The following is a 21100-nucleotide window of genomic DNA, read 5'->3' on the forward strand; positions in this document are numbered from 1 at the left end:
AGATGCTACTCTGATATGATGGGCGGTGTTACGAATTCAGTTTTTTTTTTAATCAAGTGCCGTCGCGAAACAGTCATTTTCGGGCACATATGTGAGCAGTTATTATGTGGCTTAGATGTCTGGCAGTTAGAAAGTTAGTTAGAAAGATAAATAATCAGGAAAAAGATCTGGGGTGAACATTCAAGAACAGCCCAAGATAATCAAACACTGGGGGTACGTGAATCATTCGAGCAAGGAGGTGCTTGATCCGAGGTAACCCAGAGTTACTCTCTACCAGGGCGACAGATTGATTTTCCACAGATATTCACAGATATGTCTCTAGATAAATAGACGGTCATTTTGGTCTGTTGTCAGGTGGAGTGTAGCCCAGAGTAGGGGGAACTTGCGTAAAATCAACCGATATTTCGTAGGGTTTGGGGAAGAGTTGTACAGACTAAAGACGAATTAAAGCTGACTTAATTTATCCACGAACATTGTTTTTTTTCTATCAAATTAGACTGTGTCAGTTTTGTGTTGTTTTCCGAGACAACATTCCCGGGTCATAATAATTATAATAATAATAATAATAATAATAATAATAATAATAATAATAATAAAATTTATTTGAAGAGGGTAAAACATGTTGTGCAAAACCTTATCTTACACATGGCCCTCTGAGGGGTTAGAATAAAATTTTCGCATTCTAGTCTGGCATGGTGTCACGCAGCGCCGACAGCGTCATTTTATACTATTTGGGATAATTCTCATTGTTTGCTATTTCATTTTATCCTGTTGGAATAATAAATTTTGCTGTCGCTAGCGCTCCCTCACCCCCCCCCCCCCCCCACACACACACACAAACACGAAGTGGCTAAAGCCAAGTACAAAAAAATGAAGAGACTTCAATTTCCTCCAATTTATGTGTTGCTTGTCACTTCTACGAGGCAGGGTTATTTGGCACTTTCATCAAAGGTCAAACTGATCCAGTTTTTTCTACAATTGTGAAGGAAGAAATAACCAGAAAGTTTGCTAATATTATGATACAAATATGACTCAAAACATGAAATCATCTGATATGGACTGCACAATATGTTCACGTGGACCTAATTTCCTTCCCTTAAATTGGATCAATCTTCCGGAGTGACTTTTGAAAGTATGTCGTCAATAAAGTACTCATCATATGGCCTACAGTTAAAATTATAGATAAAAACATCAACATCAACAACAACAACTATTATTATTATTATTATTATTATTATTATTATTATTATTATTATTATTATTATTATAACATGAGTCAAAAGGTAGAGTAAGAATGGGGAATAGAGTTCTTTATTCCATGTCGATATGTCAAATTTACAAAGTGTCAGGCAAACTCAGAAGTTATCAATTACATAATTAATCGTGCTGTATTTTAAGAAATTTTAATTTCTTTTTATCCCTCGGGGTATCAATGAATTCTGTGTTGTGACAACGGCAATGAAAAGCATTTCATAATATGCTCTTTCTCTGGGGGCGTTTCTTTTAATCCCAATCCAATAGGTAACAGAATGCCCACCTAATGCGCCATAAAAGGGTTTCTTCAGTCGAACGCACCATCCGAGAGGTCGAAGAGAATGGTTGCTATTTTGAAAACAATTGTATTGCTCTGAATATGCGCGTGTTAGCACTGTAAACAAAGTGCTTGAAAATTGTAGAGAGAGTAAAAGGTGTGCTTTACCCCGTCAACACAAAGCGGCCTATTTATTGACACAGAGACTTGGGTCCTTTCGCTTAATATACAGACGGGAGAAAAGCTGCGACATTTTGTTCTTGAGCCAAGGTTGTGATATACGCTGTTGATTCCTTACATATTTTGGCTTCAGAAACGCGAGAAAAGTACCCTAAAATGGAATTCCACTGAAAGCAGACGACTGAAGCTAGTCAATCAAAACACCACCTATTTGCTCATCGGCGGCGTGAACAAGAATTTATCGATTGTTTTCGTGTGTAGTGGATAGTGTCCTGACAAATGTTGGTAGGGTTTTAATGTGCTGCAGCATGGACGCCATCTTGGACGCTGAAATCACTGTCTACAACTCCGTAAGTTTACGTTAACTGTACGTCAAAGCCACCAAGGATAGACAACGTATTCGAGGAGAGACAAAAGACAGAAAAGCAAATCTAACAGATGTGAGACTGAACTTCAAAGTGAAGAATTTTCCAAATATTTCCTAGAAAGTTTTTTTACAAGACAACCGTGTGTCTAATAACATTTTACACTGTACTAATACAATACAGAAAACATTCTTCGAAGGAGGAGAGGCACACAATCCACAGAATTGCTCAAATATATTTATACTATCTATAAATATATCAACAATATGTCTACCCATCTTCAACGCCACTCTACGACCATTTTCCTGGGAATGAATTCCTGGAAAGAAAGCGCCGCCATGCTGTTGGTGGGAGTGCTCATATGTCTTCCAGGTAACGATGAAAATTTTATTTCTAAAATGCTGATTATCATCTGTCCGCCTGTCTCTCTGTCTGTCTGTCTTTATGTCTGTTTGTATGTCAGTCAGTATGTCTGTCAGCCAGTCAGTCTACCTCCCTATCTATCTATCTATCTATCTATCTATCTATCTATCTATTTATCTATCTAAGCATTGTAAATGCCTTGTAAATGACAGATAATTGTCATTTTACGCGACGCATCTCTTTCATAATTTCTCAAGGATTCTCTTAAAGATAAGGTTGCGTTTCCATATAACTTGGGTCGTCCTAACCCGGCTCGACTTGTCTCTGATAACTATTTCATCACTGTAGGAAAATGATCTAAACAATATGCAATAATTTCAATGCAATAATTATAATTGTGGTCGGTTGAAGAGGGGGGGGGGGGGGGGGGGGGGGGAGGCAGAAAGATTAGATTTGCTCCCAACATGAGTTAATCATAGTCTGAGTCTACTTAGTGAGGTGAGTCCAACTTGAATGGAAAAATGACGGAAAACGAATTTAAAGATATAAGACTTTTGTATCTTTATAGTTATGTACATGTTTTTAAAGTAGTCTTTACTGGTACATATATCACATCTATTCATTCCAGTACTTACTAACGCTTCCAACACCACAACGGCATCCTCAACATCTACTACGACAGCAACGATCACCACAGCAACCGACATCATCCCCAAGGTGATCATCGCCATTGCCGTTATCGCATTCGCTGCAGGTATCGGAGTGGGTGTGGCTAAATTACTGGACTATATATACGACCACTCCAGGCTCAATGATAATGCTAGTGATATGAGTGAGCACACCAAAGAGATGCTTAAAACACAAATGATCCTGATGAAAATGAAGACAAAGAAGAAGAAATTAGGGGACGAGGAACAAGGAGACGGCGAACCTAAAAAACAAAGTAAACTGAAGAGTCTAGTACAACGCGTTGCAAGCGCGAGGCCCAAAAGTAAGGAAGAAGGGTCGGATAAAAACTTAAATGAAGAAGCAGATAAGCAAACGTCTAGTGATATGAAGGACTCGGCGGAAAACGAAACTGACGGTGCCAAAACAGAGGCGGCAAAAACAGAAAGTGAGACCCAAGTTACCGAGAAACCGACAGACGACAAAATCGCCAACGAGAAACCAAGCAATGCATCAAAAGACGAATCTGATCCCAAACTGAAGAAGGCCGAAAGCAAAGACGCGTTACACACGGGGCACGCCTCTGTCACGCGGACGACAAGTGACATGCTGGGGTCAGTGGGCGGGCCTTCCGCCAGTGCCGTTAAAGACAAACCAACCCCTACTGCCGTTAAAGACAAACAAACCCCAACTGCTACGTCTGGGGCTGCCAGTCCGACTACCCCACGGGCTCAGAGCTCCAAAAGTAGTCCCCGCCGTGATTCTAGCCCTGGTGGTAAACATCTTGCCGGGCAGCTCCCAGCTGGTAAAAAGGGGTCTACGACGGGAAATAGTTCCTAATAGTTACGTTAATATACATGTATACTCTCGGTAAATAGTGCGCCTGTGGATATTTCAATAGAAAACCAGTGCTGTCGTTGAAACTTAAAGAATACATAATTCAAACAGTCTACCCTCCTTATCTTGACCCTTGTTTATTATATGACTTTTTTTGGACGACATCTTAAATGGCGATGGACCTATTGAACATTAGTGTTTCTTTTGGCGTGTACTTGTATGCCAATTGTTGACTTGAGTCGCTTATATTCAAACTTTGTGATGTGAATCTCCTAGATTCTTACCAGAAGCGAATGTTGGTCAGAAGCGATTTCAAGCTGCAATTTCAAAAAAGTACAAGCAGATAGGGGGGTTCTATTAACTTTTTATTACATGAGGGGCGATTTTTGTTAGACATAATCTAAGACAAGGTTCGTGGGAAAAAGAACATGCTGCTACGAGAACCGCCAACCATACGCCATTTTTCCTTTTTTATCCAAATCGATTTTCAACTCACAAATATCATCATATGAGATTTTATAGGGCTTCCATTTTGATTGTGATTGTATTCTCCCGGGAAAGTATTTAAGTAGTGTTTTAACTTGTTTTAACTTGGTACGGCTCATCTCAGCAGATTGTTATTAGACCACCATATTTCCACGATATCTATCGTCACACAAAATATTTTTACATTAATGACAGGTAAATTGTCATTTTAACTCGACACATCTCCGTCATATTTTTCTTCGATTCACTCGTAGATAATGGTGTGTTTCCAGTTAATTTGGATCGGGGTTAAAATTTAAGGTGGGGGGGGGGGGGGGAGGGGCACCAATAGATTTCTGTTGGTAAAGAAGGAGGGGTTGAAGTGGGAAGGTGGGTCTCCCATGGAAATATCTGACATGAATATACTTATACATCAAGGCAATTTATAGAATGTGAATATCAGGATAAAAAAAAAAAAAAAAGAAAAGGGCATGGAGACAGGAAAATTATAGAAACTTGTTATTACAGCGCTTTGTTAACCATATACTACGTGTTACCATTTATCAGTATTATTTGATGACAGTCTTTGTTACAATTAAGATTCACTTAGAAAATAAAACTGTGTTAAGTCTCATAAAATATATGGTTTATTTATTTATTTATTTATTTATTTATTTATTTATTTATTCATCATTCTTTTTTTTTGCCATGAAAGGCATTATTGTTCATGTTGTTCATGTAGTTTTATACTGACCTCAATATTACAGACATGGAATTTAAAAATTGTAAGTGAAGAACTGAAAGTACTTCCAAACATACCTTTTAAAAAGACGTTATGTTGAACTGACATTTCAGATTTATTCCTGTTATATAAATGGCAGATCTAGTATATATGACTCAAGGGGTAGGGAAGGGGGCTCTCCTTTCCCAATATTATACTTATCTCAATATTATTGGCATCCTTGCTCGCATAGGAATGTTTTATTTTTACAACTAATGGTGTTAAATACCTAAGTTGTGGTATTTAAAGCGACACTGCGCCAATCAACCACAGCACTCTCTTAAGTTTGATATTAAACGTACATAGTTTGTTTTAAAATCTTACATCTGCCAACAATCAGTGCTTTGTGTAATTGCTATTTCAAAGTAGAAGTTAAACACAGGGATTTATCCGCATTTATGCGTGAACTTGTCACACCAGAGATGCAAATAACCCAAAAAAAAAAAAAAAAACTGGCGAGAGAAAGTAAAGCACTCAGTCTACAACACAACCGACCGAGTAGATACTATTCTTTTATTCTGCAGTTTGAAATTCCGTTTTCATTTCCTTTGCCAGCTTCGACTCGATGGACTTTTCAATACTTCTTCGGTCTGCCAAGGAAAATCGAGATTTACATGTAAACAGTTCCTATAGATCTTATACCAAATGTGTTTCATCCATACAACATTTTAATGGGATTTTGCTATTCAACAAACCCACATTCAATACGACTTATTTGCACTCACTCTGTTCAATTAGAAAAAAGCCGGGAAACTGGTGTGGTAAAAACATTTGATTTGTTTTATAAGGTACGTTTTTCACCTTTCAGAAAGTTAGTGCATGTAACAACTTAACAAGTCAATCTCCAAGTGTAACATACCGACTAAGTTCAAGAAATCAATTTTGCCAACAATTCTACATATTGATTGCATAGAAATCAAGTGTCACCATAATGCCTGTCAGAGACAGTTGTCTGTCCTATTCTTACGTCATATGACAATGTGCAATCTTCAGAATAATTCCAGTGGTAAGATTCTAAAGAAGAATGTTTTACATTCGCTTTCCTTTCCGCTCAGCGTCGTTTTAATTAACACTGTTTTACACATGTATCAAAACCCAGGAAGAGGACTGCATGCTTGTTTGCTCCCACTCGATGTATGACATAATCCATGAGGGGGGGGGGGGGGGGGGGGCGCCTCTAAATGCATTAGCCATAATGAAATCGAAAATCCACTAGACTGGAGTTAAGATGGTCCTAGAAACTGAGAGCTTATTGTGATATCACTAGGCAGGTCAGTTTTAACGAGCTGTCACCCTCTTTAGTTTAGTCTTGAAACGTTTTAGTGAAAAAATTGCCTGACATGGGGTGCAGGATTAAAGTTATTGTCAGCTGATGATGATGCACCGACTGCATCCTGGACATACATGTATTATACATAAAAGTGGACCCAAGACTGCATGCACAAATCTAAATGCGATTGTTGTTTAATTTTGTCACAACAAACGCATTCACAATGTTTAATCTGTTGTATGATTGTGGTGTCCGCATCTTATGTAATTTGTGCGCAATATTTGTCAGGTAATGGCAAATTTTCATATAAAATGTCAATTACGATACGATAAAGAGAGAGCATGAAATAATAATTATAATGATAATAGCAAAACATCGACAGATGAATTTTTGAACAATTTTACAATGTGGAGCTGTACGATTTTTGAAGTTGTCTCATTTTTATTTTTACAATTAATACTAAAAATAATTTGCCATACATAGAAAATAAAAGAAAAATGAAAGATAGAAAAAAAACATTAAAAATCTTTCTTCGGTGGAAAAAGGGGGGTGTCAAAAATAACAGAAAACTGAAATCACGTGATCACAACACGCTTTCAAAGATGGCTGCACGGAGCGGCGGCGCACGAGAGAGGCTGTCGAAAATCGCCGACAAACTCTCTCTCCAAGACATTTTGGAAGCCTTCAACGCCCCTCTGAACGAAGAACAAGCCTGGGCCATTTGCTTTCAGTGTTTGCAACACTTAAAGAAACACTGGGACGCAGGGAACGCCATTTATATATATGGTCTCCCCTCCGTCTATGTTCACAAAGACGGAACGGTCTCTTGTGAAACTCCGACAACAGGAAAGCAAAGTAAGTATATGATTTCATGATGTGTCTTTTCTTCCGTTTGTGACCTTTTGATGAATGTCTGTAGAAGAAGTTGCAGTCTGGCACAGTGGAAATATATTGCCTGCGTGTTTGGCGACTGTAGAATGACACTAGCAAAATGTCTTTGGGTTACAGTGCGTGTGTATGGCAGTTTGAGATGCAGTGTAATTTACATGCTGAAAATATGAAGTGATATGTTGTCTGTCCGATGAAGATTTGTCTTTTTAAGTGAATATGCCAAATATGACGTAGGAGAGAGAAATAGCAAAGCTAACTGTTATTTCTTCGTCCTGATGTATCTTGGAAGCTTTGAATTTGATCTATGTGCACAGAGTAATTTTTATAAAAAAGATTTCAGCATGTACTATGTATGTTAATTACAACAACATTCACAACATCAGCAAGTGTCACTTGACATAAATGTTATAAAACAAGCCTGCTTATTCCACTTAGGGGTGGGTGGTGGGGATCTATGATTTTTGTAGAAGTATTTGCAGGAGTGGAGACAATAAATATTAAGCTTAATGTTTTAATACGAAATAATTATAATGTTTGGGGAAATTTTGGTCTTTTAGAAGTATACAGTGCATACAGTAATTATGTACTTGCATGTGGGCATTGTGGAAAAATCATTTGCTAACAAGAGCAACTTCAGGAATTTTAATTTATAAAAATGACGATGGAAAAAGACAAGATTTAGATTGTTCAAGTGCATATGCTAGTAGTAAGGTTGCTCAAGAAAGTGCTGATATTTTTGTTTGACATCAATATTGCCAGTTGTGCATTGCCATATGCCATGCCGTGCTGGGAGCCAAAATCCATGTTTGCTTACCCTGATAAACTGAAAGTTCATGTTGCTCTGTTCTGATATAAAGTCAGTAACACAAAGTAGAAAGGATAAAAAAAATATAGGACTGGTTTAGAATTTCAGTAAATGTACATATTACAGCTGAAATTGTTGCTAATGTGTGTGTGTGTGTGTGTATCTGGATGTTACTGTGTGTTAAAATGTTTTGCTTGTGGTGCACCTGCTTTAGTTAAAAGTATTGATTTTCTTGATCACTACAGATCTAGTTAAGAATGTGTTTTTCATTATTATAAGATTCTCTTGCAGTTGGAGGAGAGGAATTTTTCCCAACATAAAGGTACTAGCATATGACCCTCCCCCCACCCCCCCACCCCAAAATATGCAATTGAAAAATATTATTTATATGTATGCCTTATTGATAATGAATACATGTTGTCCTAAAAATGTACTAGTAAGTAAAATGGGTCTAAGGGATAAATGATCAAATGTAGTTAGGAGCAAGAAAAAACTGGCATTAAAGATAAAATTTACTTATAAACAGTAATGAATTAAAAAAAAAAACACATCAGCCGACAGGTGGCCTTGAAATAAATAGGTAAGAGTTAGCTTTTTCTTTTAAAAAAACTCACATTTAAAAGGATTTCTTTGCAGCTAGTTCCTTGATAAACTAATTGTAAAACCAAGACACTCTACTTGCTCTCATGCACTTCTGATAACTCCCTTAAGAGCAAATACTTTATCACTGATAACATATATAATACAGCTATTAATTATGTAACACATCCTTTAATTTTGATTGTATATCAGGATAATCAGGGATATTTATGATATTATCAAGGATATTATAATGATAATTAAGGATAATTGAGGACAAGGGGTGTGGTCGCAACAGGTGTATGAGTAATTTCTATTTGTCAGGTGGACATTGCGTGGATGCCTTTTGATTCAGTCGTTACATTTATTATTATTTAAGATAATATTGCAGTAACTTATGAAGAAAAAAGATATATGTAATTTAATTCTCAGTATCTGAAAGCTGAGATGCATGTTGTTATATTGCTTATTCTAAAATTCTGCCTCAGATCTATTATTTAAGTTAATTGCTTCCTTGACTTGTAGATTTATGATGAGATAGATTTATCAAAATTACTTGACAAATTTTCAAGCCAAGTTTTCTTTGATATTTTAAAGGGGGTATATTTTCATTTGCATAACTTAATGGAGCAATATTCTTCTTGTTTGTGGAGGTAGTGGTGGTGGGGTATCCTTAGAGCCTTGCTAACATACTGGACCAATTTTAAAGCACATCTTAGAACACTTGTCTGAGTGATTCTTGGCGATTTTATTTGAGATTTTTGCTGTCTTCTAGAAAAACCAAGAGGTTAAAAAAAAAAACTAATCTAAACTAAAAAATGATGCTATCATTAATTTACCATGCATGAAACCTGGGGCTGGAAACTCAAAACAACAGAAGGAATGGGAGTTGTTGTTCAAGACCAAACATTTTTGGTTTACATACTACTACTAATATTTCAATTCAGGATACATCAGTAGTAGATCCCTGAAATAAAAAGTAACTGTAACTTTGGTCTAGAATATTTAACTCAAATTATTTATCTCATAAAATGTTGTGTGGAGTGTTACAGATAATTTTACAGTTTTGACTGAAAATTTTGGGTTTCAAGCAAAGACCAAGTTTTAGTCAAAAGTTCTAATATAAACCTTGTCCCAGAGATGATTATATCACTAGCAGTATATACCAGTACATATAACATTGAATACATAGGATCCATTTCACACCTCGGCTCTGGTAACATGCATATCATCCATATTTGTACTCTTACGTTTCAAAATGCATTATTGTAACCATTTTCTTTTGTGCACAGTGGGTCCATTCTTCGAGTTGAGGAATTTTACGGCCATTTGTTTACTATCACTGGTGTGCTTAGATGGCTGAATGGTTTGAGCCTCGAGCATCGTGGCTTTGTTACGAAATGTTTTCATATCATTATGGCGGATGGATGTGGTCGAATGGGCCATTTTGGTAGGCATTTTTGAAGCACTGGTGGGGAAGGGTGATGAATTCTATCACTTTGATCTGTGAGTTTTGTGATTAGACATGGTGTGACACTGGGTGCTTGTTGTTTAGAAGACCTTGTAGGCAGTTTAAAGGGGAAATTAATGAATTGAAACAAGTTTGCAGTGTGGTGACAAAGTACCCTTTATAGACCCGTATCAAGTTAAAAATGTTAAAAATTGTATACCACTTACAGTGCACGTAGGATATGAGATGAAAGATGGTAAAAAAGGGGGGGAAAAACATCCTAAGATGTGCTTTGTTTTATAAGAGACAGTAATCCCAGTGCTGAAGTAAAATACAGAAATATAAACTTACTAGCATGCTTGTGTTTGAGTTTATTATTAAGGAATAAAGAATACTTAAGAAAATTTAGCCTTTCAGCACTGAAGAAGGTGACTTGTTATAAAAAACAAAATATTAATTACAGTACAGATAACGTTGATCTTTGCAGTTTGTTGCTAAGAATCTAAATAGCAGTAAAACTCTTAGCACAGCCGGTGAAATTCTTTCACTGAGATGAAAGAAAAAAAAAAAGCTTGTAGCAGCAAATATTGGATTTGGGAATCTTCCCACACATCTCAAGTGGAGCAGGGCAGGAGGAATATTTCACTTTCAGTATGGTTACACAAGCTCATCATTTCTGAGGCTTATTATTGATCAGGCTAAAGGAGAATGGCTCAGCTTTCAATAAGAAGCTCAGCGTGGCGCAAGTATGCCTATATATGTAATATGTATGCATGGTTGTCATGTTTACACCTAGATAGCTGGTGTAGTCCTGTTTTGAACCTTCATTAAACATATGCAATGAACAAAAATTAACCTCAATCCCCATCTTGAATATTAATGTTACAAAATCCTTTTTAAGTCAGTTTGTGTGAAAATTATCAATTTTCCAAGATTTTCAGATTTTAATGCTTGTTGGTGCGTAAACAGCATTTAAAGTTAAAGCACATTTTCTTTATTGTAGAACAGGTTGCTGAAGGGTAGGCCACCACAGATCTTAAAATCCCTTATTGAATAAACTTCAGTAATAGATTTGCCAAGTTCCTAAAATCAAAGGGTATTCATAGTCAAAAATCGGCATTGGTGATTTGATTTCTCTGTGTATATATTTGACCATGAAACTTAAAAATAATATTTTTGCGCAAATGAAGGGAGTTGGCAACTGACAGTAAGAAAGCATAAGAGGGAGCTGATTGCATTATCTCATGTGGGATCTTGTAATACATGAGAGAGAGAGAGAGAGAGAGAGAGAGAGACTATCACATATAAATGTGTACCTGGATTGCACAGAAAACGGGTCATTTTCACATAGTGTAAACCTGCTGTCAACTACCAGTCTTCAGAAGCCCAATAGTCCCACATCAGTGGAGATCAATTCTGTAGAGCTTAGTCCACAGATTGAGCCACATTCATTATATAATACACATACTCACACACACACACACATTGGTTGCGGAACATTCCTCAAGACAGTGACAGGCGTGAAATCCTTCACAAGAGGAAATAGAGGCAGAATGAATTGAGTGAGATGTCGTGTAGATAGGGTTATGTTACACTGGGCTTCATAGTCTGATGAACAGTGTTATTTGTGACTACTGTATGGGAGCTTGTGGTACCCTGTCTACAAAAATGGAATTAATAAATTATAAATGTTTTGAATTAATTTTACTGGAATTGTCAAAAATTTTAAGCACTCCCAACCCCTTCAATAAGGTGGGAGAGAAATATGAGCTTTTTTATTTTTATTTTTGTATTATTGGAATATAAAATAACTGGCATTCATTTGAGCCAGGGCAACTTTTGAAAGCTTATTTTGATTATCTAAGCAAAGTAAGAAGAAGCAATATTTACAGAATTAGAAGGGCTTTGTATTTTGTGGAAAATGGAGTGCTCCTCATACACTGAAATGACATAGGTATTGTGAGTCAGTTTCTTTCGGGTGAATGAAGAAGAAAGAAACTTCCACCTTTCTTTAAGTTGACTAGGCAATATTACACTTTTTACTCATCACAAAACGACCACTTGTTGTGAACTTCTGACCTTGTTTGGAAGACCGGAGAAAAGGCGAGCAATTTCTCAAATTCTTTACCTATGTGCTAGACAGTTCGTCATAAGTTGACAGCATTTGTGTTCAGAATGATGTAGTTTGAGTGACAAAATGTGACAATTGTACGGGAAAATTACTCATACCATGGTTTGGAAATTTACATACTAGTAATATGGCAATAGGACTGCAAAATAACTCGTATGTTATAAAATTTAAGATGCTGATTTATCATTTTACACCTCTGTAATGCTGTTCAGATGTGTACATTTTTGCTCGATTCATTAAATACAGATGTTGTGAAATAAAAAGGGTATATAACAATAGTTGCAAAAGCTCTTTTTCATAGTGCCAGTGCTGTAGTAAATATCATGAGTGTAGAGCAGAAGGGGTGGGGTCTTTTTTAAGTAGGATCAAAGTAGGGCATTCAACTGTACTTAGTCAAAGAAATAAATCATAAGAATAAATAGATGACACATTCTTCTGGCCACGAAAGATATGCAGGTCTTTTCTCACTCCACTATTAATCTTGGTTTTCTGTCTGGGATACATGATGGAGGAGGAGCACGGCGTGTTTTTAATGACTACTTCCTCTTTTTCTTTCTCTTTCTCTGTCACTCTTTCTCTCTCTGTCGCTCTTTCTCTCTCACGCTTTTTCTGTCTTGTGTGTGAATGTATGTTTTGGGGGAGGGGTTAAAATATTGTTAAAATATTGTTTAATTGCTTAGCTTAATTGATTGGTGAATGGTCATTTGCATTTAAGAAAAAAAAAAAAACACCTAGAGTCTATTTATCATACCCTTAGACTGCCAATATGGCTTAATTAATAGAGCCAGGTAGTACAATATACAAAATGAGTAGGATCCATTTGATGATATTTTATACAGATCTGATTGTAAATGAGTACATTTCTTTAATGTATCCATCATCATCATGACAAGATAACATGTCCAGTTTGAAAACCACAGGCTAAACAGCCACAATTTGTGGTCATAAGTGGTCAGTGTACCTTATCACATGGCCTAGACTGACCGCAAGGTAATTTGTTGTAGTGCAGTTGTTATCACTGACACTGGGCACTCTTTTTTTTGTGCATGTGTGTAGGTAAATGCATATACTAGTAAGTGTCGAAGTGTGTGTTATTTATGAAAGAGCTTGTGCCTGCGTGTGTGTACACATGCATGCATCTTAGGAGAGAGAAAGAAGTTATACAAGAACAGAAAACTGGCTCATGTTGTAACTGGATAATAGAGCCATCTTGAATAAAAAGTCAGCATGAACAAAAGGTGCAACAGTTGTTGTTCTACATCCGCTAACAATCTTTGAGTCCGTGTTTAGCCAGCAGATACAGACGCAATCTAAGACCCCAGTGCTGTATTTGTGCAGTAAACAGAAGGTGTTTGTAGAGAAATGCTCACCTGTTGGTTAAACTGTGGTATAGGGTGACATGTTTTATGTCAATGGAGTCTGTTTGCAGATTTGGTTTTTTAAGATATCAAGACTGATTTAATGAGTTTGGAAAGAGGGTGGAGGGAAGTAATAGATAGACCCCGAGTCAGCGAGGGTTATGTGGCATACACGAGTGCGAAGCACGAGTGGATGTCACATAACCCTCGCTGACGAGGGATCTATCTTATTTAGACCACGGGTCCATTAGCGGGTTATAACACATTCATGCGAGAAGTGTGGTTACGCGAGTTACACCACCTCTGAGTCTTTTGTTCTTTACTTCCACCGTGGTCTAATGTTTATTCATTTTCAAGTATTTCGTTATTTCCTTGGACTTGTTTTCAGACGGATTGAGTTGATTAAAAGAACAGTTCCACATGTTATGTCATAATGTTTGATAAGAATGATTTTAACATCACAAATAACCACTGCTGCTTTTGTTTCTTACTGTTTGAACAGTTTGAGAAGCTCTGTATTTTAAGAAATAAAAATATTTCAGTTATGATAGATAGCTGCTGCTGCTTTGCTTCTTGCTTAGTATTTACATCATCAACATTTGATTGCCTCTCTGCTTCCTGCATCGAGAATTGTTAATCATTAGTTCGTTTAACAGAGGCTATTTATAGTGAGGAGGTTCATGGTGAATCAATGGCTGCTCGAAATTGTTGTCTCTTAAAGGGACAAAAAATAGGATTAAAAACGCCTTTTTAGTGCATGGATTGCTTCTTTTTTAACTTATCTGAGAACAATTGCTATGGGGAAAGCATAAAATGGCAGGTAAATGGCCTTAATCAATATCGAAAAAAAGAATCATATTCACCGTCCACTTTCGAACCCCGGGCGTCAGCCATCTTGACACAGTTTGAAATAACGCGGCTTCTCGACTCAGATACGAGATGTAAACAATGCAGACAGCATGTCGTTTCGAAGGTGAGCGTGGACGTGAAGGAGAAGAGGAATTGCTCACCGAATCTTTGCAGGTAAGCGAGTTATATTTACCAAAAGTACTTTAAAATGGGAAGATGGCAGTGGAAATCAAAATGTCTGGCAGAGGAAGTTAAAAAGCGTAGATAACTGCTAATAATTAACGTTTCCTCGCGTAACGCACTCGCAGCCAAATCACTCGCACTGGATACGTACTACTAGTTATATGAAGCGAGATAGTGCACTTTACCCCTGAGGTGTATAGTTCTGTAAAGCAGGAGGAATACCCTTTTCTGCTCAATGTGGTCATCTACCAGTACTTACAGACTAACCTCACACCATATTCTCGCAGGGGAATCCCATGAGATATACAATGTAACTCGAGTACTAGTGGGGTTAGAGGGTGTTCTTTGTACGGCACGTAACTACGTTAGCTTATTTGTAAATTTAATAATATTGTCAATGAATATGATTATAAGGAATGATTTTTTAGCCTTTCAGAGGAGGAATTGGGTGATACACCCCTTCAAGCACGAGTGAAGAGATCAGGTATGTTAATAATTTTAGCAGTATAACATGGGCGGATCCAGGATTATTTGAAAGGGGGGGGGGGTCCGCGGATGCAAAGCCGACCCCCCTAGTTGGCGTGGGGTCCTGGGCCTGCTTAAAACTTTGGTATTTTAGAGGGTGAACAGTGCCATTTGGTACGGTTTAGCACTTTACTGTAGTAAATTAGCTAGTCAAAATTCTAATTCCAAGTGGGGAATATTAGTGTGATTTTTTTACATCAGTTCTTTGAAACCATGTGTGATTATGTTATTTCTTCTTGTGGCCTTTATGATTTAATGCAGCTGCAGATATTTAAATTTAATTTTTTTTTTTTTTTTTTTTTTTTTTTTTGCCATAATCAGACTTGCTTCTTTATAATAAGCTGGTTATCATGTAGTGATCATGCCCTCTAATTTGTTGATTTTTGTTAAAGAATAGTGCTGTTATGATAATATCAATACATTTTTTTCTTTATAACCATTTTATGTAATTTTACTATTACAGTGCCTCAAGTTATGTCTGGAAAACTCATACCAGGAAGCACTCCAATCTTACAATACTGCATCACTTCAATGTCGGTGTGACAAGTTGTGTAAAAGACTGCTACAAAAAATTTGCAGCGATGACCACATGATCCACCACCTTTTACCAAAACCGAGTGAACAGTTTTATATTATAATGCCCATGTACATGTATTTAAAGTGACAAGACTGAGATCAGCGAGAGCCTCAAGGCCTTTATTTTCTGTGCATTGTCAACTCTTCAATAATTTTATAATTTTGTCAAATACATCCAAAGATTCAATTCTAATGCAATACTTGAAAACTTTTTTAGAATATATTTTATTGTCGAACATGTTTTTCTAAGAACTAGCCCTTTAGTAAATTAACATGTACTATCCAACTGTTATTATTAATTAACATATTGTTATGTAGAGATTATGAATGAAATAAAAGTTTAAATATTGAAACATCTTTTATTTATATTTGGCAAAAATACAAGAATAAACAAAGTTTGCTACATAAGTTTGGAATTTGGCCAAATCATCTTTATTATTACCTGTCACATGTAATGAATAAGACATACACAGATTCTGTAAGCTAGAATGCATAATTATTTTCATACTCATTAATGCCATCTTCATAAATAAGCCTTCTATTCAAGCATTCACAAACTTTCACATTGTGCAGTACACATTATAGTATGATAACATTTTTGAGAGAGACTTATTAATAGCCAGGCTATCATGTTAAGAGTCTGATGTACATGCAGACCCATGAGGACTGCAGATCAACAAATTATCCCCCTCTCTGTCAGTGTATTGACTCGTGAGCTGTCTCCATGCAAAGGGATGTGTCATAAGAAAGGACCAACCCAACTTACACAAACAAATTGTTTCATCAGTAAGATATTCACACATACTTTTCCAAGATGTGCAGGGAATAAATAGAAAGGTATAAATATTTCTTTAAAAAATACAGGCATAGCTTCCCTGCATGAATTCTAAATAATGGCTGAGTGGAGAATTGAATACAGGCACAAGTGTTCACTCAAACCATTTTTGTAGGTCTTAAAAGAAATGACATGCAGTCATTTGCCAAATACAGAATTTTATGCTGTAACAAAGTCACAAAACTGCAACTGGTGATCTTACAAAATCTAACAACACACTGGTTTAAAATCAAGTTGAAATCACAATATGCCACCAGTACCATATTCCATAATACATTTGATGTCATTTAGATTTAAGAAGTAAATGCTGGACCAAAATGGTTTATTCTCAATATCAGGCATATGACTTAGGTTTGGGAGGAAAGACCACCTTGATTTCCAATCTGTCTGCATTATAGCATACATGTAAGTGCTAGATGGTTTGAAGTCAGTAGATTATGCTTTGTCACATTGGCAAGATGAGTTCACTGAATATATCCTGTAAGCAGCACTCGAAAGTCAGGAAAAGTCTCTCACTATCCAACTCGTCCCCGCTTTGGACCCTCAAGAAAAGTTCATCTTTTTTTGGTGGAGAGCCATGGAGTTCCTCTTCCATGTAAAAAACTCTTCTTCAGGACATCATACTGGCAGTTGCTCATAACCTTTAGGTCTAAAAAAGCAAATCAAAATAATAATAATAATAATTTATTAAGATTGCAACCCAGTGGGTTGAAGTTGTACATAGTGTTAAGAAAATTATAATGAAAATAAAGTGAATATTTGCTTGAATAAAACTGAGTTAAAAGACTGCTAATTGAACTTTAAAATTATTGTACTTAGGATAAAAGACAACATAATACTATTGGAAATTTAAAGTGCATACGGAATAAAAGAGCATCAGAATCTGTCGGTCTTAAATTGTGGCACTTTGTTACTATTGTTTGATCTTAAAAGACGATTGGATTGATCAATAAAGATGTGATTCAGTTTGTCAGAGGATTCAGTTATTTTGTAAAAGAAAGTTTTGCACAGATCTCTTCGTTTATCTAAAGTACACATATGCCAGGTTCAGGGTTTCATCATAGTATAGGTCAGGGAAAATAATCTTCAAAGCACGAGTTTGGTCAGTCTCTTAGAGTTTGCATTGCTCTATAGTTAGTCCTGGATGCCACACAGGGCAGGCATATTCTAGAATTGAGTGCACAATACTTTGGTAAAGCTTAGCTCGTTTCAGTTGACGGAGGAAATAGAGTCTTGCATTATGTTTACATTATGTGTTGCCAATTTGGAAAAAAAATTGATAAAAGATAAATCATGCACCTATATGCCTAATATATGAGGAGTGAATATCAGTTTATTAAAATTCTGCTTACTCTAAAGACATGTTTTAGTCCCATGTTGGATCATCAGGATCCTTTAATTCCCTCTTCTTCAGCATCTTCCTCCTCTTCCATCTGCACTTCTTCCAGTTCAGGCATACCATAGGAAAAAGTTACCTTGATACTGCAACCAAAAAAAAAAAAAAAAGCAACTACATAAAATAAGATAATCGAGTTTGAGAAAAATTATGTAAAAACATAACTGAAATAAGTATAAAACTCAACTGAAATAAGTATAAATGCCATTTTTCTCAATATGATCACCTTAAATTATCTAGACTGTCATCTTCAACTGCACTAGTATTAACTACAGTACAATTTAATTTTGAAGTTTCTTGATCACTTCATATTGGTTTAATCTCCGAAATACTGGTTGGAAGTTAAAATTGTATGATCTAAATTATTACTCTGGACTATTTAATACATGAGAGATATGTACCAAACATAAACATGCAATATCCCCTTTTTGATTTATTTTTTTTAATGTAAAAAGGAGACAAATCGTCTTTAAAATATAATATCAAAATACTACTATTTATTTTCACTTATAGTTGACATGCCATTTAACATTGGGTTAAACTTAGATACAATAACAGCTTCTGCACATTCATTTTGGGATTTAGATGCCTAAAGAAATAGCATCTTTGTCATATGTCTTAATTACTGTGGTATGCCTAGATGTTAGAGGCACAAGAAATGTGCCCTCGGTAAGTCAAAAATTCGCCCTGGTCATTGTAATGTATATGTAATGAGACTAGTATCTCCCACCATGTCCGTTTTTATTTAAACTTTCTTTGCTCTATAAACTAACCCAAACCCTGTCAGAGTCGACATATGAGCAACACTTGCAATTTCTGTCATCGATACCACTCATATTAGTTACAATTTCATGGCATATTTTGACAGACGAGCCTGACAATCGTTAAGATATACAACGAACACACGTAAATAAACATAAATCTCTGTGCTTAATAAATATTTTCACTGGTGTCTTATCTCAAAGATAATTGTAAATGGTACTCACAAATCCAGTAAATACTTCGCGGCCAGGCCATTCTTCGTATCCATGGCCACCCAAGCAGGTTTTCATCTGCCTTCTTCCTCGCCGGTGTTTATTGTTTGCCTGTCGTACATTTGCTGATACACTGTTTTACGCATGTTTTTTGTAAAGGCTGTTTCTTTTTTCTTTTTGTTATCTGTCTTCGCTTCTTCGAAGGACTCCCAGCATAACTGAGCCTCCTGTTTCACGTTGTCCTTTCCCGGCAGCTTGAACTGGTTTTAACTAGGTCGCAATACGAGAATCTCGCGAGATCCGGAAGTCTAGAGAGCTCAATTATGAAAATGGAGGTGGTTGTTGGTAAACCTCCGCTTAAGCGGAGGTTTTCTTTTTATTGTATTTTCCAAAAATGTTACAGAGCGATGGCGAGTGCCGGGAATGATAGATTAAAGGTTGGTAAATCGCGGAAAAGTAGTGTTAACCTCGGGATAAATCAGGATAAATCAATTTTGGCGCGAAAATCCTCTTTTGTGTCCTTTTAATTGCATTAGCGAGTTAATGATGCCCTGGTAATGTCTATTTTTATTGTGAAAAATTGACCTGACCTAAAACTATAGGATTTAGGACATTCAGCCTGAGTATGTGTCTATCTTTGACTCATGACTTGGATAGAGAGTTTTTGTCACAATTTTATATATGCACTTACTGCAAAAGGTGATGTTTTTTTTTTAGTGGAAGTGGTAACAAGAATATATTTTTTGTTAAATTTGGGGAAATTTGGAAATGTTGTAGTTATTGACTTTCTTAGTTATATATTATTGGAATTTATGTTAACATTTATTTTGAATTTTTAGGTAAATTAAGGAATGATGTTAGTAAATAACCTACCATCAATTGAATTCAGAGTGCATTTGCACATATTAGTTGGTGCTAGGATTATAGACCATGCATTGTCTCCACAGGTCAGTCTATTTACAATTTGACCACCCCTAACAATGATTTGAAAGCCACTTAAAGTGACAAAAGCTTCATTTTCTGTTAGCCTGTGGTGTCAATAGCTGTACTGGGCGATGCCCACTTAGTTTTGTTACCCTTTGTCATTGATGATGAATTAACCCTGAAATTGGAACATTACTGGCCTCCAAGTACCATTCGGTACTACTGTAATGGAGGTTGCCGTAGCGACATCTTTGTAACTTTAGGGATAATTTTTACTCTCAATTGCGGGATTGACAGCCCCTAATGACCTAAAGTATGTGTGTAATTTTTTAGGCTTTAGTTACCTTTTTTTTCTGTTTATAGCTTTGCTTTTGGTATTGATAGAAAATATTTTTTTCTTTTTCCAAGGCATAAAAACATTCAAGGTACTATCATTTGGGTAATTTGAAGTTTGACAAGCCCGAAAGTATCCTATATAGGATATTCACTGAGGTCCAGATTAAAAATAATATTTCTGCATCCAGAAATTTCATAAGTTTTTGTAGGTATTTTTAGGTGTGATACATCTTGTTTAATATGTCTGTTTTGTTTTGTTTGGTCAATATTTAGCAGCAGGTTCTGTATTGTTTGTTGGATCTATAGGAATATTAACTTAGTAGTACACACACTTGCCTGGTGATTAGAGACTGAAAGTGAGTTTAGAGGAGCATATGCTGCTTAACAGCTGATAAAAAGTGGATTGATTATTACAGGCGAGTGTTCAATATGTGGAATAGAGCATAGGGCACATCAGAGGATTCACAGTGCCAGATCCAGTTACTGTATCTGTGCATGCTTTTGTAGGCATGTTCACCAGAGAGAAATGGAACCGTTCCAAAGCATCCAATTGAATTCTACATATGTTGGAGTAGCAGTTTGATCAGGCATTTAGTGGAATAGTCTGAACGCACCTTTTTACAGCTTTACTGCTAACATAAAAAAGTTTTAGTTTGATTAGATGTTTTCTAGATTGATTGTATTCTTTTTCTTTGCTGCTAAACCATAAATCCTCTGGGGCTTGTTTTACAAAGCTTAAGTTCTTTTACCTAAGACTGCTAAACTTTTATAGCTATATGTTAGTTGAATATAATGCTAGTAGATTAACAATATGAAAAAAGTTTTTAAAA

The 21100-nt window shown here is 36.2% G+C and overlaps 3 protein-coding genes and 1 long non-coding RNA gene across 6 annotated transcripts in view; 3 read left to right on the forward strand and 1 right to left on the reverse strand.

Annotated features, from left to right (window-relative positions):
* The first annotated feature begins 1720 nt into the window (after window positions 1–1720).
* On the forward strand, window positions 1721–4894 carry LOC106174170 (uncharacterized). Its single transcript, XM_013555592.2, has 2 exons — window positions 1721–2448; window positions 3068–4894. Exons 1-2 carry the CDS (start codon window positions 2343–2345, stop codon window positions 3943–3945), a joined length of 984 nt encoding a protein of 327 aa, XP_013411046.2. The 5' UTR covers window positions 1721–2342; the 3' UTR covers window positions 3946–4894.
* A 2133-nt stretch (window positions 4895–7027) lies between these two features.
* Window positions 7028–21100, forward strand: part of LOC106174185 (protein spire homolog 1) — a 51378-nt gene continuing 37305 nt past the window's right edge. For 2 of the 3 annotated variants that reach the window (XM_013555613.2, XM_087012178.1), the window contains exon 1: window positions 7033–7313. In XM_013555613.2, coding sequence (XP_013411067.2) covers window positions 7061–7313 — 253 coding nt within the window. In that variant the 5' untranslated portion in view covers window positions 7033–7060. Of the gene's footprint in view, window positions 7314–21100 lie in introns of all 3 variants that reach the window. The other variant, XM_013555614.2, reaches the window with a different exon arrangement.
* Window positions 14415–15789, forward strand: LOC147762520 (uncharacterized). The gene is made up of 3 exons (XM_087012179.1): window positions 14415–14695; window positions 15133–15188; window positions 15693–15789. Exons 1-3 carry the CDS (start codon window positions 14430–14432, stop codon window positions 15770–15772), a joined length of 402 nt encoding a protein of 133 aa, XP_086868305.1. The 5' UTR covers window positions 14415–14429; the 3' UTR covers window positions 15773–15789.
* LOC147762521 (uncharacterized) lies at window positions 16211–19427 on the reverse strand. Its single transcript, XR_015334159.1, has 3 exons — window positions 19023–19427; window positions 17993–18122; window positions 16211–17289 (listed from the first exon to the last, which is right to left on the reverse strand). It is a non-coding gene; the product is annotated as an uncharacterized LOC147762521 (long non-coding RNA).

This window comes from Lingula anatina, chromosome 4 (genome assembly GCF_051362555.1).
Source record: "Lingula anatina isolate TDL-2025a chromosome 4, LinAna3.0, whole genome shotgun sequence".
Taxonomy (NCBI): Eukaryota; Metazoa; Brachiopoda; class Lingulata; order Lingulida; family Lingulidae; genus Lingula; species Lingula anatina.

What these genes read in the sequence shown, in the direction of transcription:
- LOC106174170 (XM_013555592.2), top strand. Translation starts at nt 2,343, where the DNA reads ATGTCTACCCATCTTCAACGCCACTCTACGACCATTTTCCTGGGAATG. An exon ending in AGTGCTCATATGTCTTCCAG is followed by an intron (nt 2,449 to 3,067) that starts GTAACGATGAAA and finishes TATTCATTCCAG; the next exon opens with TACTTACTAACGCTTCCAAC.
- LOC147762520 (XM_087012179.1), top strand. Translation starts at nt 14,430, where the DNA reads ATGGATTGCTTCTTTTTTAACTTATCTGAGAACAATTGCTATGGGGAA. An exon ending in TGCTCACCGAATCTTTGCAG is followed by an intron (nt 14,696 to 15,132) that starts GTAAGCGAGTTA and finishes ATGATTTTTTAG; the next exon opens with CCTTTCAGAGGAGGAATTGG. An exon ending in AGCACGAGTGAAGAGATCAG is followed by an intron (nt 15,189 to 15,692) that starts GTATGTTAATAA and finishes TTACTATTACAG; the next exon opens with TGCCTCAAGTTATGTCTGGA.